The sequence below is a fragment of the Stegastes partitus genome, unplaced genomic scaffold (genome assembly GCF_000690725.1).
Source record: "Stegastes partitus isolate 25-593 unplaced genomic scaffold, Stegastes_partitus-1.0.2 Scaffold1273, whole genome shotgun sequence".
NCBI classification, from domain to species: domain Eukaryota; kingdom Metazoa; phylum Chordata; class Actinopteri; family Pomacentridae; genus Stegastes; species Stegastes partitus.
The window spans coordinates 189748-207289 of record NW_007579004.1 but is presented as its reverse complement, the minus strand read 5'-3'; the positions used below and the strand labels follow the sequence as shown (position 1 = coordinate 207289).

At 40.6% G+C, this 17542-nt stretch overlaps 1 protein-coding gene across 1 annotated transcript; it reads right to left on the bottom strand.

Annotated features, from left to right (window-relative positions):
• Positions 1-4648: 4648 nt before the first annotated feature.
• LOC103369348 (monocyte to macrophage differentiation factor 2) lies at positions 4649-13075 on the bottom strand. Its single transcript, XM_008298040.1, has 7 exons — positions 13062-13075; positions 9376-9457; positions 9003-9163; positions 8722-8796; positions 8521-8622; positions 4932-5001; positions 4649-4852 (listed from the first exon to the last, which is right to left on the bottom strand). Exons 1-7 carry the CDS (start codon positions 13073-13075, stop codon positions 4649-4651), a joined length of 708 nt encoding a protein of 235 aa, XP_008296262.1.
• Between the last annotated feature and the right edge of the window lie 4467 nt (positions 13076-17542).

The following is a 17542-nucleotide window of genomic DNA, read 5'->3' as shown; positions in this document are numbered from 1 at the left end:
TTAGATAGGAGGTATCCTATCCAACAATAATTCTTCTTTGATTTATTTCTGTGTACTTGACATAAATCAAAATAGTTTTAAACAGAAGTAAAACATTCAGATGAAAAGCAAAGACCAGTGCCAGGTAGTGGTGGAAGAAGTATTCAGAAACTCTACTGAAGTAAAAGTACCAATACTGCAATCTAACAATATTCCATTGCTGGTAAAAGTCCTGCACTGAAGTAAAAAATATAGTATAAAAATAAGTATTAGCAGCAGTATCAAAGCAAAAATCCTAGTTTGGTCCCTCTGACTGACAATATTATACATACCACCAGTATACTTTTAATAGTGAAGCATCAGTGTGTCAGCAGCATGTTACTAGTGGGAACTCCTTTATATCCAGTTTCATATACAAAGACATCAGATAAATGTGAGGCGTCATCAGGTGATTATGGGGAAAGAAGAAGAAACAAAGTTTGGATACACAAATTTGTTTTCAGTTTTTGTACTTCTCTTCTCTTTGATTTTCGCTGAAATGTCTAACGTGTGAGATGTTTGAGGGAAAAAAAATCACTCTTCAGTGTAACAACTCAGAACATCTGAAATGTGATCCTGACAACACACTGCTTTTCGTGAAAAGGCAAAAAGGCTGGAAACACTTGCACAATGTGTTATATTTATAAAAGCTTGTCATGTCATACATCTTTGTCTTAAAAGCAACAAAGGTTGTCAAACAGCTGCAGTGAAGTAAAAAAGTGCTATATTGCTTTCTGAAATGCAGTGAAGTGTAAATGTGCTCACTGTATACTTCAAATATTTCATCTTTATTTTTGTGGTATAGTAAAACTAGTTAGCAAGAAACAGCTGAAGTTTTAGTTCCAAGAACAACTGTAAACAAAGAAAGTAAAACATTCGAAAATGTTGACTCCAGAAATATACTGCATGAAAAAGCTTTTTTTATTACAAGAGAAATAGAAAAGATAAAAGCATTGTTGGCATCATATCGGCTTATCACAGCACAAAAAGCACCACAGACACAATAACCCAAATAAAAAAAATAAAAAAATAATAAAAACTGGAGAAAGAGAGAGACAGAGAATGTGGGGTAATATAATCTTAGTCTTTAGGACCAGAAAGAAAACACTAGCAGCAGCTCCACGATCACAGAGCGTCTAGAAACAATGTACAGAGGGTCCACGAAGGCTTCATGGAGAGTTTATAAAACCACAGAGGTCTATTATACAAAGTCAGGTGGGCACTGTATGTCTGAATAACACAGATATTACAACCAAGACGAGACAGACACACAGTCAAATCCTCAACTTCGCCTCAACATGGCCAAACCTGCCGGTGGAACGAGTCAAAACACCGGCACTGACTGTAAACTCTCAACTGTTTGGTGTGTCCCAGAGGCTCAGGTAAACACTGAGAGTACAAATATTAAAAAGTAGGTTTGTATTGTAGAATATATCTGTAGAGTTTCATTTCGAACTGAGACATCCACTATGTGGCAAATGTGTGACCATTAATTTGTTCTGACACTAAATCTCTTCTCCCTGATGACTGAAAATGAAATGATAATGACGAATTGTGTTGCCCCGAGGTTGTTTTATCACCCTGGTGCCTTTGTTGTTTAAATGTCTCTAAAATAATATAATATATTTGACTGAGGTTAGGTGATTTTACAGTGTCATTAGAGGATTTCGTTTTTGGATCTTACGGTATAATGCTGCATTCACATTCTGGTTTCTGAGTTGTAAAACATTTTAGCTATGGAGGAATGAATATTGGGTGTAGTGAGGTAACAGCGGACACATTTCACACACCAAGAGGTGCTCTTTCATTAGAAATGTGCAGATTTGTTCTATCTGATTTGTAAAATATTATTTATTCTGTTATTTTCATATAAATATGTATATATTATTTGATTTTGGTTGCCTGCTAGCAGGACATTTTCAAATGGTGTTGAATGAAATGATGCAGGGTTCATATCCAAATCTAATTCTAGTATAATAGCCAGTTTTTGCCCTCTTAACATTCCATGATAAGTCAGTGTTCACCTTTCACATTTCCTTACAAACAACAGCACTTCCATGAATGAAAAAAATCTGGCACAAGCATCTCGCAAGTGTTCATCACAGTGTGTTTTGATGCAAATCCAAAATTTGCAGCAAATTTAGACAGTTGTGCAGGTTTGCTTTCTACTTTCTTCTTATTCTAATCTACAAACACTTTTGCTCTTATAATATCTGTAGGGATTTTGTATCTATTTCTAACTGAGTTTCTTTCCTTCTACTAAGCTTCCTCCTGTTTGGTTATTTTTATAAATATTACCCATAAAGCTTGCAGAAAACTTTTTGCGACCGCTGCCCTACATGAGAATGTGTGAGTGAAGCTGCGTGGAGAGGTGCCAGTATTAAAGAAAGCAGCTTCACAGCTGTTTGATCGCTGCTGCAGGCGGTGCCTCGGCAACCCGAGCAGCTTTAGTGGTCCTTGAATGTGGCTTCACAGACGTTTAAGCCCAAATGATCCAAATCCTGAGAAACACACAGCAGTGAGAATATGATGGACGGGAGTTTAAAAAGTAGTTTCTTACACCTTTGAATACCAGATGCTTCGGCCCTTTTGGTCCTCTAGCCACATTCATCGTACTATACAAGCTTTTCCAACACACCGAGTGCCACCACACACAGTTTAACACTAAGAATACATACATGTTTCAAATATACTTTTTATGTGTTCAAGGTACATGCGTTCACGTGTAAACATAGACTCAGCCAATTAGAGGCTTTGGATTCATGGGAGTCGGATAGTATAGGATACATACAAACACACACGCACACACACACACACGCACCCTAACACACACTCAAGCACACCCACACGCACACACACACACACACACACCTGAGATGCCTTAATATTGGGCCAGATTGTTCAACAATACTATAGCTCCAGTTTCCTTTCAAGTGTGACATATATGGTAGTAGTGTGCTATCGGTTGCGGCAGTAAGTCAGTCTTGTGGCAGTGCTGAATCAGACAGTGGTTATCCCCTCGAAGGTTTAACCACGTAGCTTTGTCAAACTATCGAATGGTTTCCATTCATTTAGAATGAAGATAATCAACTAACACTTCAAGAACATCAGAAGAAAATATAGATGAAGTCAACACATACTGTACGTCTCTGATAAATACTGTATAAATCGTACTGATGACATCTTCACTTACTAAACCTAATCAACAACAGTAAACTATTAGAATTCAGTAATTATGCTTGATAATCTACTGTGTAGAGCCTAGTAACTGTGGAAGCACACAGGTAAAGTCTCCGAGACTAAAACCACAAATATCTGTATGTTCAACATAAAGAAGATCTTTCTACAGTCATGCTTTGATCTGGAAATCACAGTAAGTCACTGACTGAAGCAACCTTTGTTTAAACCATACAGTGCACTACAGTGTAGATAGCACAACTAATAACAATAGCAGTAATACTATCTAGAGCTCTGAATTGGAATAGTAAATTACTGATGTCGCGACCCGCTAAATATAATTCAAACACTGTCTGTTAACGATGAAAATACTCACTAAAACTAATTATGATAGCCAAGTCAGCTAATTGTAAACATTGTCTTCCTGTTGGCAATAAGACAATGCCCTCAATTCAGCTTCTGAACACTGAATCTGGACGTGCACCACAGAGGGAGAAATCTCCAAGAATAGTAATTAACCCCTGATCATTGGAATGAAACCAAATTCCTGCAAAATACTGTAACGTAAAATTGAAATGAACTGAGGTGAAAGAACAAGCTGTGTCCCAGTTCACGGGCTGCCTGCCACGAGGTCCAGATTCATCACAACATGCTGCTTCTGTCAATGGAAAGGCTCCTTCTTACTTACACACCTTACGTGTCAGTGAACTGCTTAATGGTGCATTCGAATATCCTCATTAACTCATCAGGTCAGGAGTTGTCACATCACACGTATGAGGGATTTGACTTCAGGTGATATTGCTGCTGTGTAGTTACCACAGGGGATGATTAACTCACTGAAACCTTTCTAAACAGTGTCGTCCTACAGTCCGACTTCTGAAATCCCAGTGAGAGAAGCTCTGGATTGATAAACTGTTGTTATACATGGGTTGCTCTCCAAGCAGCAGGGAGTGTTTAACAAACTTGTTTTTGCCCTGAGCTTCGCCTCTCAGGTAAAATTAAGGTTGCAGAAACTGTCTGACTGGTGCAGGCTGCATGTGGCTTTACAGGGAGAGCTGCAGACACCATTCAAAGGTGAATAAAGTAGCTGCAACTGCTCTGCAGGACTAAGACCAGGAGAGCGGACCACATCGTTCCACTTGTCACATCTTAAACCTTCTTCTTTAAAATTCTACATTATCCGAGGTAGTTCTGCTTCCTGAGGGAGTCAAAACTAAACACAGAGAAGCAGGATTTAACCCTGCTCAACATTTACAAATGACTTTCACTGGTTTGTTATGAGTTGACGAGGATCACCTGAATGCACCATTACCGTTGGCCTCTGGGAGGACAGACTGCAGATTCACCTTTCTATCCTCCACATGAGGCAGCCCCTGAATTGGGACACAGCTCGCGACATCTCCTTGAAGTCACTCAAACACAGGAGTTTCTTCCTGTGACGTCAGTGCTGATGTCATCTGGAGGTCTGGACCTGATTGGGCGGCTGGGCGTAGAGGTACTTCCAGATGGCGTAGTAGTGTATGGCTGCTCCCATAGCTACAAACATGTGCCAAATGGCATGAGCGAACGGGACGATGCCATCGCTTTTGAAGAAGACCATCCCCAGACAGTAGCAGGCTCCGCCCACCAGCAGCTCACACAACCCGGACTGCTCCGGCTGGGGAGAGGAATTATCATTTTTAAAAATGTGAAGATAACACAGCAGGGTGATGTCAGGAATAAATGAGTGGCCTCACCATTGAGAGGATGACCAAGGCAGGAAAAACTCCCATCACTGTATAGCAGATCAACTCCATGATCTTATACCTGGTACAGAGAGGAATAGCTTAGCACTCAAACAACAGGATGCAGCGCTTAAAAATAGCACAAAAATATCTAATTGTGTTGCATACAAAATTCTGAAAATCAAGATAATCCTCAGGGACTACAATACACCTGCAACTTGAAGAAAATAGAAAATACATTATCCAAAATGTGCTGGCGCAGTTGGGCGATAGACGGCATGCTGATGTGGTAGTACTGTCTGTGTCTATTGATGAACCCTTGTCATTTCTTCTTAGTGACAGATATTTAACCTTGTCTGGCAACTTGCATATTAAGTCTGACAAGGGATCATTGCACAAGTAAAAATTGTCACAGTTTGATAGCATTGGCCTTCATACCAGATCAGGAAAACGGATCATCGAAGGAGCTGGACACAACATAAACTGTTTTAAGTTAGGAGAACTGGTGTGAGGAATGAATGGAACAGACTGGTCTAACTCTTGTCTAAGATGAGGATGAGCCTGATGGACTCTGGAACTTCACTGAATTGCATCTTGACAATTGAATATCCGCTAAGGTGTATCCCACTTTTTGCCTACTGTGTCTTTAGTAATAATGCATCCATTCTCATTTTCTGCTATTAAAGATTATTAGTGAAAATATAAGAACCTTGTGAACAGTTTGTGTGACACAGTTGCTGTTCTGTTAACTCGGACCTCAACAAGGTGATCTGATGAAGAAGTGTAGAGGAAGAAAACTGGAAAGCATTTAAGATAATGAGCCTAAAGTTATGGACTTATAGTCGAGAAGGAATTATGTAGTTATAGCCTCATGTTATTTTAAACAATGTGACGCAGAGGTTTAAAGACTTTACATGTTATAAAAAGAAAGCCCGGGCATGAGATCAGTACTTGTTTGCCGCCATCAGAACGTTTATCAGGATGAAAAGTCTGTTGCATCTCTACACATCCAGTGAATTGATAGTAAATTTTGATTTATTGTGATGTTTTATTTAACCACCATTGTTCTTCTTCTGGTTGGAAATGACACGAACAAGTGACAAGATATTGTGTTGAGATGTTAATGATGAATGGTAACTTCTTTCTTGTTTTTTTCGTATTTTCCCAACAAACTATTTTTTTCTTGGTAATCAGTGGGAAAGCTTTTTTTTTTTTTTGCCAACACAGCAATCAAACACTTTATAATTAATAACAAGCTTTTTGCATGTCTCCACTGGGATTTTGGACTGCTCCTCTTTTCTTATGATCTCCAGATTTGAATTTGGAAATGTCCCTGCCATCACTCTGGTTCTCAGTTCCCTCCACAGTTTCTGGATGGATTCAGGTCTGAACTTTGACTGGGTTGCTCCAAAATGCTGATACTGTTTTCTTTTAACCTTTTGTTGAACACTCTGGCTGTATGTTACAGATCATTGTCTTGTTGGAAGGTTCACTGCTGCAACGTTTTTCTGCAGACTGCATGATGTTTTCCTACACAATCTGAATGTAGTCCTCTTTTTTCAAGATGCCAAAATCAACTGAAAAACACCCTCAAAGTATTGCATTCCCACCGCCATGCTTGACTTTAGGGATGGTGTTTTGAGGGTTGGATGCTTCTCCTTTCTCAATGTAAGCTTTTTTAAAGGCTGGGTGAGCTTGTTGTGTTTTAGTGGCACTCTGGTGAGGTTTAGCAACATAAAACCAGCTGTTTTTGGTTTAGCAAAGTCATTTATTGCTTGGTAGGATAATTAACAGACAAAAGAGGCAATAGAGCAAATAAAAACAGGGCCTGCGGGTGTTAAATCAATGAAACTAACAAAATCAAAAGAGTGCTGACAGTGTACCAACTTGCTATGTAAACCACAACAGGAAACAAAACACAACTATACACCCTACTCAAACTGAAATATCCCTCGTCTAGCCAGCACAGAATAACTGACATATACGTGCAGTGTGTGAAATCAGCTGAGCCTGGCGAAGGTTCCCGGCAGCCAGACAAGTGCCTCAGAACAAGAAATCCCAAAAGCTCTGAGCTACAAGTAACCACGATTCAGCAGCTACAAACAGACGAGCACGAGTAACCACCAGCTAGTAGATACAGAGAAACACAAAGCTGTGTTACAGATCTACAAAAAAAAACCTAATGACAGCACAAGGCACAGAGGCCAGCTGCTCACAATAACTCACAGCTGCCTGGACTCACAGGTTAGGTGCACGTCTATACCCAGGTGTAGTGACTGCTGCAGCTGGATTGGAGCACAGCACTGGGCAGCGGTCCAATCAGCAACAAGACCAGACAGCCCTGGTCAGGAGCCAACACAAACCAATTCATATACATAAAGGTCAGGAAGGCTTCACCACAACGAAGAAGGGCAGCCTTGGTCAGCATCCTTGGAGACCAGCTTTGTGCAGTGACAGCTGGAGCGTGAGTTTTGAGTTTTCAGTAGCAGAATTGTTGAAAATCATCAGGATGGTTTTGCGGGTGATGCTTGGATTCTTCTTGGCCTCTCGCACTCCTATTTTTACCAGTGCAGAGGTCACTGTTGGCTTTCTACCGTGCCCACAACCAGTGAGGAAGCCTTGTACTTGTTGATAATGCTTTGCGCTGTCACTAGAAAACACTTGGATATGGCCTTCTAGACTTTACCCATCTTGTAAGCAACTGAAGTGCACAATCAGAGGTCTTCAGGAAGCTCTTTGGTTTCAGCCACATCTTGTAATTGACCAATAACTGACTAGAGAACTTTTACATTAGCTCTTCCAAAGTTAAAAGTGTATTAGAATGCCCTAGGACGCCGCAGAAATTCCCTGGCCCATTTTTAATGCATTCTCTCAAAAAATCTGAGACAATTTAATGCAATAATGTATGAATAATGTTCTGTACAGATTTTTTAGAAATTAAAACCCAGGAAGTTAAAAAATGTATCATTAACACCACTAACATAACCCCTCACCATCCTCTGTCACTTGCTTCTGTCATTTCCATACAAAAGAAACTGAAAACTTACAAGAAACAAAAATTTGACATGGATGTGAAAAATATTTGGGCTTAAGTCACATGATAACTGGGGAGTCAGTTTTATGCAATAATAAGATGCATTTGAAAGTCGACAAAAAGCGAATATGTAGATATTTTAGTTTAGAATACACAAAAGCAGTATTGTTGGAGAAGTTGTTATTTTCTTTCACGGGTCAAAGGGGATTTTTTTTTTCAAGATTTGGTCAGAATGTACAGAATATGTAAAACCTGTAATCTCTGTGAATTGAATATGTCTGTTATATGAAAGCACTTTCTGATATACATTCCTGTTTTGGTTTGTGTAAACATACACACTTTAATGTGTTTTTTCCTGATGCGAGAAGAAATGGAGGAAACCCTCTCCTCCTCTCCACTTGTTATACTTGTTCTGTCATTCTGTTAAAAACCTGGATTAGCAATGAATATTCTCACAACCACAAACTGAATTGTACCGAGAAGAGAAGTTTGGTGTTATATTGCTGGATAAACAGAAAGAGACTGTCCTACCCCAGCTAAAACGAATACATGGATGTTTGAACAGACCTCTCATGGAAGAAGAAGACGTAGGTGGTTCCAAAAGACGCCATGACCCACACCAACCAGCGCATGTGACAGGCCCAGGGACCCAGCTCCCGCAGGTTCAGCCTGTTGAAGCATAAACAGGGAGACATAGCTGCAAAAGTACACGGGCTATCTCATGTATACACACAAACACTAACACACTTAGCAGGCTAGCTTGTTTACCAAGGGGCGTAGGAGGCAGCAATGAAGAAATAGATCACCATCCTGTCACACATGTGGAAACAGTGCTCCACAGACCTGCAGAGAGAGCCGAAACAGCCTCGTGACAACTGAGTGACACTGTTTATACATGATGCATCAGTGTAGCAAAAAAAGGGGGCTGTGCAGGGCTGTTGTTGTTTTTTTTTTTTAGATTTATATTATTTAACCACAGATATCATTTTAAAAATATTGTAATAAAGTCCAAATATGGTGTTAAAACGTGTGCTCTTCTGTGTGCGTACCGTAGGTGGCTCTTCTTCCAGGCCACAGTGTGGAACAGGGTGGAGATGATGAAGAGCGAGCTGAGCCCCGCCCCGTACACCCAGGCTGACAGCCGCTCCCATTGGTCCTCTGACTGGAAATGCAACACTGAGCTGCCCAGCAGGCTGGGGATTATCCATAACTAAACGAATTCAGAGCATAAATGAAACATGAGACACAGAGAGCGCAACAGACAAACATGCAGGACGAACTGAAATCTGCCAGTGTCATTTATCTGTTATGTAATGATGTGTTTTTTTTTTTTTTCTTGTTTTCACTGAGAGGGTCAATTCATCTGAGTGAGGTTCACTTTCTGTGGACTGTGTGTGTGTGTGTGTGTGTGTGTGCATTTACCGCATGCGTGGCACAGTTGGCAGCATGCTCATATTCAGTGGGCTGGTATCTCTTGTTAGGAGGAACGCGGTTGTTCATAAACCTGCAAAGGATCACAAATCAAAACATGCAGGATCAAACCTATTAAATAGCATCTATGTGATCTCAGTTCAAATCTGAAACATGTGGGGGTTTTTTCAGGCAACAACAAAGCATTTATGCACTACAGCTGAAATCAATGACAGTTCAAATTTTCAACTGCACTTCAGTTAGAGTCACTGATTTTTTGCATTAAAAGCAGTGTTCATTGAAATGTCATGTGTTTCTTATGCACAATTTCATTCAATTTTTAGTGACTAATGTCGTCTTCTTAACCCTTGTTTTCAGAGTGTGGATCATCAACACACTGCAAGTTGCTTGTTAACCAAAATAAGATCTGTGCCATACAAATTCAAAATTAGTAGAAACCCATAAGCAACAAATCTGTGAAATTACAAAACTAGAAGTGCTGCAGTTCGTTTAGAATTAATAGAAGTTTATCCAAATCCGTCTGCTATTTTTACTGAAGTTGAATGCACCCTGTGCACATTTAAGGACACTGAAAAACAACCAAAATATCATTTACTATATAACAAGGAAAACTGTTGTCAAACTCATTTTATGCCAGCAAAATTTTTTAATTCACCAAAAAACATGTATTAGTTTAAAGGCATTAATGATGGCTACATATTATTATGCATAAATGTTCCTAAAACATGCTTTAGTGTCCGCTTGTATCTCAGTGGTGCTAATAAAATTTCACCTCACCCTGTCCTTTTGCTTAGCAACGCAAGATCATGCTTCAACTTGTTGCCATGACAGCTGTTGCCTGGCAACAGTGGGTAACCACGGACCGACTGAACCAGAGGTGTGTCCTGATGAGCTCCTTCATAAACAGTTCACATGTATAGTCGTGCTTGCATGTTCACACACACACGCACGTATGCTCACAGACACACGCTAACACACATGTAAACTGGATCTGCTCTGTGGATGTGAACACTTTGCGCCGAGCGGCTCAGGAGGTAGCACTCTGTCAATGATGTCACTGTTGTCATGGAAACCACAGAGCAGGGATCTCCCTCTCCTGTTCCTCGGCCATGTCTCCTCTCTGCTTCCCGATGATTAAATTAACATGCAGGAAGGCAAATGGAGAAAGACATCCATGCAGACACACAAAACACAAACACACGCATGCACACACACACACATACACACACACACAACCACAACCCCTCCCTATTTTTATGCTGCATCTTGCAGAGCGAGATTTTATAAGAGACCTAGATTTAGCGATGTCTCTGTTTCGCACACACGCGCACACATTGTTCTAAGATTGGTTGGAGTCAAAATGAGAAACAGGCTGCCATCAGAGAGAACACCACGCAGTGCTTAGAAGAATCAATTTGTTTCCATGAACCTTAAGATGTTTCAGCCAAAGGGAGAAAACAACAGAGGCCAAACACAAACACCTAACAGAGTAATTCACCCTGCACATCTGTGGAGCTGTGCATGCGTGTGCCTTCTCAGCAGGGAAAAAAAAAAAAAAAGATATTAAATGTTCACACTGCCTACAGCATATCTTAAAAACAACACTCCAGTCCAAGCAGAGCAGCGCCATCCTTCAATTAGTCTTTGGCGTGTCTATGCATGTGTGATACACAATGTTTTCCTCCTACACACGCTGTTTTCAACCTTGTTATTGCTCTGAAAATGAAAAAAAAAATGCTGATTTAAAAGACACTCCAGATCCTAGAGGGACAGATAACAGGAGAAAAACTGGGGAAACTCTCTCCCCTCTATTGTGTTGTCTTTCATTAAGCAGCTGTTTTTAGAGTGACACTCATTCGGAGCTATTAATACGAACTGACCCAGCCCAGAAGCACACCGTCCTGCCCCAAATTAAAGCCTCCCTCGCCCAACTCTGGCCTCACACTGTCTGACTGACTCTCTCTTTGGTGTGTGTGTTTGTGTGCGTATACAAGTGTGTGTCAGTGCCAGGCCCAGCAGGCTTGGCCGGGTCATTAATGACTTTATCAAGCTGGCTGATAATTAGCAGGCCAGAGGCCAGGCAGAGAGACACAGTAACTGGACGGAGAGGAGCTGAGCTGTGGAAACATCACCATAACTCCTCTCGTATGGCAGCAGGATGGACAGACTCTCTGCTCTGGTCGTCTTATTGATCCATGAAGACTTCAGCCCAGTTAATGGTGACCATGAATTAATATTATTGGCTTTTACGGTCATGCTCGTCCTGCTCTTTGAGCAAGTATATCATGTTCATACACTAATAAAAGGACAGAAAATGTGGAAATGAAAGAACACTCTGTGCTAAAATTATTATTTAAATAATTGGCTGACAGAAAACAGATTTGACAGAGAGGAATCTGCGTCTTTTCTCAAACACGTCTGGCTTTATACGTTGGTTTCACAAAACCAGAATCTAATTAGTCAATCAATAATAATAATAAAAACAAAAAAGCAAATAAAATCATCATTAAAGCTCCACAGTCCAGTGAGCTTAACTGCATGTTTAGATGAGAAATGATAAGGCTGTCAAAAGTAAAGTACGTTTACATTTTCAGTGACATTTTCTAACACCTTGTTGGGTCCATTTGACACTAAAAAAAAGAATTAGATTTAAAATTATATAAAACAAGAAAATGTACAAAAACCACAGAAGATGAACCAGAGATGTTTTTTTTCTCGAGAGTAAGAATGTCAGTTAATAAATCAGCCATGTTCTAATGTACGATATCAATAAATGAAGAAACCTTAATACCCAGACAGCTGCCCGCAAAGAGCAAAGCAAGAAACGTTATATAACAAAAGTAACCCACCATCCACCTCTTCAAATTGTCTTGCATTGTTAAGCAGCTAAAAATATAGCTGCTGTGTGCTCCAGCAAGATATCATATTCAATGAAATCATCTCAGAAAGTACGTGGGTTTAAAAGGTCTCGTGCTGTGTGGGCTGCTGCTCTGCTGAAACAACAACAACTCAGAGGAACCATTTGAGTCAATTTAAAGCAAAATAAATAAATAAAATCATTAAATATGACAGCTGCAGCTTCTTAATTGTGAGGATTTGCTGGTTTTCTTTCTATATGTGATTGTAAATGAAACATCTTTAGGGTTTTTGGAGTGAAAACAAGACCTTTACAAGATGCAACGCTGGATTCAGTGGATATTCTAATGGACATTTTACAGAGCAAACTATTAAGCATGGCAATGATTCTTAGTTGCAACACTGGTCTGCTCTGTTTGACAGCCTCAACATGGACTTGATTGGTAAAATCGTGTAACAAATCATGAATAAAGTTGATAAGGATGAGGATGAGGAGGAGGAGGAGGGTGTGTGTGGCCTTTAGTTTGTCACAATGAGCAGTGCAAGCAGAAAAAGACAGAAGATGGACCAAGATGACGATGACAAGAAGGAAGAAGAATGAACTGACAGGTGTGAACTGACAAGCATTTTAAAAAAATAAATGCTTGTCAGGAAAATAAAGGCTGATCCATCATGACATATGTAGAAATACAAATGTTGACTTCATTAAGCATCCTCCTCCTCCTCATCACCATCATCCTTCATGTGATGCATGTCCCTACTTATCTGATCACAGATGTTAAATAAGCAGGATAAAAAAAAAAGAAGATGCTTCCACCTACCTTACAAGATTCATTTACAGTGGAAATAAGCAACAGTTGACAGCAGACAGACAGTGTTGGCCAAAGCCTGAATCCCCTCTGACTGTTGGGCGATTTTAACCCGCTGCGTTTTTGTTTTTTTGTTTTTTTTGTTATTTCTTTTTTTTTTTTTTTTCCCAGTTCAGCTCAGATTGTAACGAGGAACATTTCGTGTAACGTAACGAGCATCGCCGCCGTTTCACCGTCGTCGTCTTATCCTCATCTCAAGCAGCACCGGGAGACGGACGCATCCCGATCCAGCTGCCTCCAGAGGGTCCGGTCCGGGAGTGTGGGCGGCGGGGAGAGAGTGCTGCTGGTCGGCGCTGCTGCTGCTGCTGCTGCTGGAGCGGCTCTCTCTCTCTCTCTCTCTAGCTCTCTCTCTCTCTCTCCCTCTCTCTCTCCAGAGCCAGTTCACCTCATCACGACTCGGTGAGGAGGCTTGTTTTTCATCACTGAAGGCTGCCACATCATTTTCTGAGGGACTGATTCATAGCTGGGAAATTCGTGCAGATTTGCGCCTGTGCGTGCACATCCTGCTGCTGCCTGCAGGTGGAGACGCAGGCGAGCAGTTGGAGAGGCTGAACACACTGTAAACACAATATAATGATGGTGGTTGTGTGTGTGTTTTTTCCTTATTGTTGTGTTCAGATAAAATTAAAAAAAAGAAGCTCTTTGCTTTTCTAGTTCTGTCATCACCTCTCAGGATGTGGAGGAGTTGTGTCTCCAGTGGAAAAATATAACCCCGGTGATGTCACTGTGATGTCATCCGGGTTATCTGGGGTGGATTTTGGGAGTGAGTTGCAGCCCCAAGCTGAGTTTAAGTATCTCACGGTTTCGTTCATAAGTGACGGGAAGATACAGCGTGAATTGGACAGATGGGTTGAAGCAGGATCAGCAGTAGTGCCGGTGTTGTACTGGAGCTCAAGCTCTCCATTCTTTAGTCCAGATACGACACTGTGACGACGGAGCTGCAAAGGATCCTCGAAGAATGGAGTGCATTTCGGCGTGGCAGAGAAGGCTGGGGACGTGTGTTAGACTCCAGGGGGATTAACTTGGATGGGCAAAACTTGTAGTTTGTAGTTTGGATTTGGATTATATCTTTTGTGACACCAGTCCTGGAATTTTTCGGACACACCTCGTACCTTCCAAAAGCCACCTGTGCTCATGAATTCTGGACAATGCCTGAAAGAATGAGATTGTAGATACAAGCGGCCAAAATGGCTTTCTGCCTTCGATTGGCTCGGCTTGGTTGTAGGGATAAAGTGAGGAGCTTGGACATCCAGAGGGAGCCACTCCTTCAAATCAAAAGCAGTCAGATGAAGTAGTTCAGGCATCTAGTTATCAGATCTCCTGGGTGACTACCTCTGGAGGTGTTTTGGGCCAACTGAGAGGAGATGATGGGGTAGACACAGAACTTGCACGAGGGATTATATATCTCATCTGGCCTGGGGATGCCTTGGGATCCTCCAGGAAGAGTTGGTAAGCGTTGCTGGGGAGGAGCACATCTGGAGTAGCCAGCTGCTGCTATGACCCAAGAGGGTCAGCAAAGAAAATGGATGGATACGTCCGGAGATTACACATACTTAGAGGAAACTGCATTTTGCATATTCAGCATTTACAGTTGGTCAAATTAAATTATCGTTACTAAAACAGTGGTGGTACAAACTGCAGCTGACCTGTGTTCACACTACAACACAAAGGATGCTGATTGTTCTGTTCAAGTTTTTGTTGCTGCTGTTTCAAAGCTGAAGTATTTTAGAACAATTGCTGCTGCTTGAACCTTCTATCTTGACTAAACACGGTTTTATTTGCCCCTGCCACAGAGTGGAGCACTTGTCTAAGAAACCCTATCTGGCAAATGCATTTTTTTTCTTCCATTTTTTAAATGAGTTAACAGCATCATCGCCACATTTTAGAAGGTAAATCAAATATGTTGTCAAGTAACGCATAGCAATGTAACTTTTATCTAATTTCACATTTTTTTGAAAAAAAACATACACACACACACACACACACATATATATATGCACTGATTATGGTTACTTTTTTGTAATCAGATTAGTATAATCTTGATATGGGAAATTCTTACCACTCAACATAACTGATAATGTAATGACTCTATAAGTCCATGGTATGTCCTCCAGTTTCTATAAAAAGTGAAAGTTAAAAGTGAGTTGATTTAAACGTAAAGCTGTATTTTCAGTTTTGTCAACAGCTGTCTCTCGCATTTAGAGGCTCAAGTAGCAGAATTTGGATGATTGGATGGTCAGTTATTTTAGACATAACATGCTTGTAGCTTCATCTTTTTACTAAAGAGCCAGAGCCACAGTTGTTAATCATTTAGGCCGATGATTGACTTCAATGGGTGGCCGTAGCTCAGGTCGTACATAGGTTGTCCACTAATCCTAAGGTTGGCAGTTTGATACCGGGCCCTTCCTTATGCCTTAGTGTCCTTGGGCAAGACACTGAACCCCAAGTAGCTCCTGATGGCAGCTACCACTTTGAACTGCAGCTCTGTTATGTGAAACACATTCTAAGACACATTTAGAGAATCTCAGGTTAAACGGGTGCTTATAAATGTGGACCATTTACCATTCCAGGAATTTTGCAATGCTATTGACATATTCTAACATGTTGAATTATGGGAAATGTGGGATTCAGTGTTTTTAGAGCTTAACTCATACTATAGACTATAGTTCAGGATATGTTAACCTCTACTGCGTCAGGCTTCTCCAGTTAACAGCAAAATGAGTTCCTGCTGGAGCTCTAAGAACAACTGAATCTGACTAGTTTGAAAACCCAGTCCAAAGTTTTGATTGTTTATTTACTTTTCTTATTTTATTTATTTATTTATTGTGTGTGTTTGAGCCCAATCTAGTCACACATATTTGCATGAGCTGCATCAGTAGGCAGCAGTGGTGGAAAGTACCTGAGTACACGCTCAAGTACTGCGATTTCCATTTATACTACTTTATACTTCAACTGTCAGATTTATCTCATGACTTGTTCCTAGTTTTGAAGCCACTGGATTAAAGCAATAAAGTGCTGCCTACGCACTAATGCTTCAGTATTAAGGAAAGAGCCCACACAAGAGAAAGCATGGTGCTGACTGACTACTTATGCTTTTGATGACTGAAGTGCATTTTGCTAAAAAAAAAAAGAAATAATAATAATACAAATTCTCTGTTTTAACTAGTAGGATTTTGACTTCTGCATATAATGGAGTATATTCAGACTTACGTACTGGTCCTTTTCCTCAAAGAAAGTCTTTTTTTTAATATTTACTTTTTCAAAAATGAAAGCATTTTTTCTACACAGCTTGTAGTATGGTTCAGTACTGGGACACATTATTATCACATGTTTTGTAGAAGCTGAGGAGTGTTGGAGAAAGTAGGTAAGTTTGGGTGTACTCAGCATTATCAGTTATTATAGTCCTGGTTTTGTCTGTGTAATGTATCCTGATAATAGTAAGAATGGGCTGTGTCTTACAGGTCTGAGAGCAGAAATAAAACTACTTTGTTAATCATTCATCCTTTATGAAATGTGTAAGTGTGTGTTTATATATGAGTCCACATTAAACCAGTGCGTCCTCACCTGCATGACATATAACCTGTTACAGTTGTCTGCCGGATGGTCTACATGTTGCTTTAAAGTCTTCTCTACCACGTAACAATATAATGTGGAGGAGTACTACATCCTGTCAAGCTTATTTTTGTAAATTTTGCCTAAAAATTGTCAAATTTAAGTGGCAGCCTTCAGAGCTGAGAAATGAACCAACGCTGATCTGCCAAAAAAACTGCAGTTCCTCCAACGTCCACTTGAGGCTGTTCCAACAACAAGTTAGTCCCCACAGACCACCATGTTGACATGTCCAACTGTACAGCAGAAATAAACATTTTTAAGCCTGATACAAAAAAAAAAGCCTCTATAGTTAATTTCACCTGCTTAACAACTGTAAGGAAAGTGCTTTTTTTAATGCAACACACTTGTTTAAACTGTGTTAAATTGTTAAAGTTATGCATAATTAGGGCGCCATAAACAGGGGCTATAGTCCCCAACACAGCGGCCATGGGTTCAAGTCCGACCCACGGCCATTTGCTGCATGTCCTTCCCCCGCTGGTCTTTGTTTCCTGTCTCTCTGTCCATTGTCATCTATGATAATGGAAAAAAATAAGTTTCTTTTTTAAAGTTATGCATAATTAAGGGCGTGGCCTCTTTGAGTGACAGGTCGGTGCTGTCATTGGACACCACGTGGCCTGACTCACTCCAACTCCTTGCTCACTTTTGGATTAGTCAGGAGTTAGGTGGATTCAAGCACTGCTGAAATGGCAAAAAACCAAAACCAGTGATGTCATGTGACGACTTTAACTCCTCTTCATCCATCCATTATCTATACACCGCTTAATCCTCACTAGGGTTGCGTCGGGGGGCTGGAGTCTATCCCAGCCGACTTAGGGTGAAGG

Excerpts from the sequence above, each read along its gene's own strand:
- LOC103369348 (XM_008298040.1), bottom strand. Across the intron at positions 9,164-9,375 it reads CCAACTGTGCCACGCATGCG|TTATGGATAATCCCCAGCCT; the intron begins GTAAATGCACAC and ends GAATTCGTTTAG. Across the intron at positions 5,002-8,520 it reads GTCTTCTTCTTCCATGAGAG|GTATAAGATCATGGAGTTGA; the intron begins GTCTGTTCAAAC and ends TCTCTGTACCAG.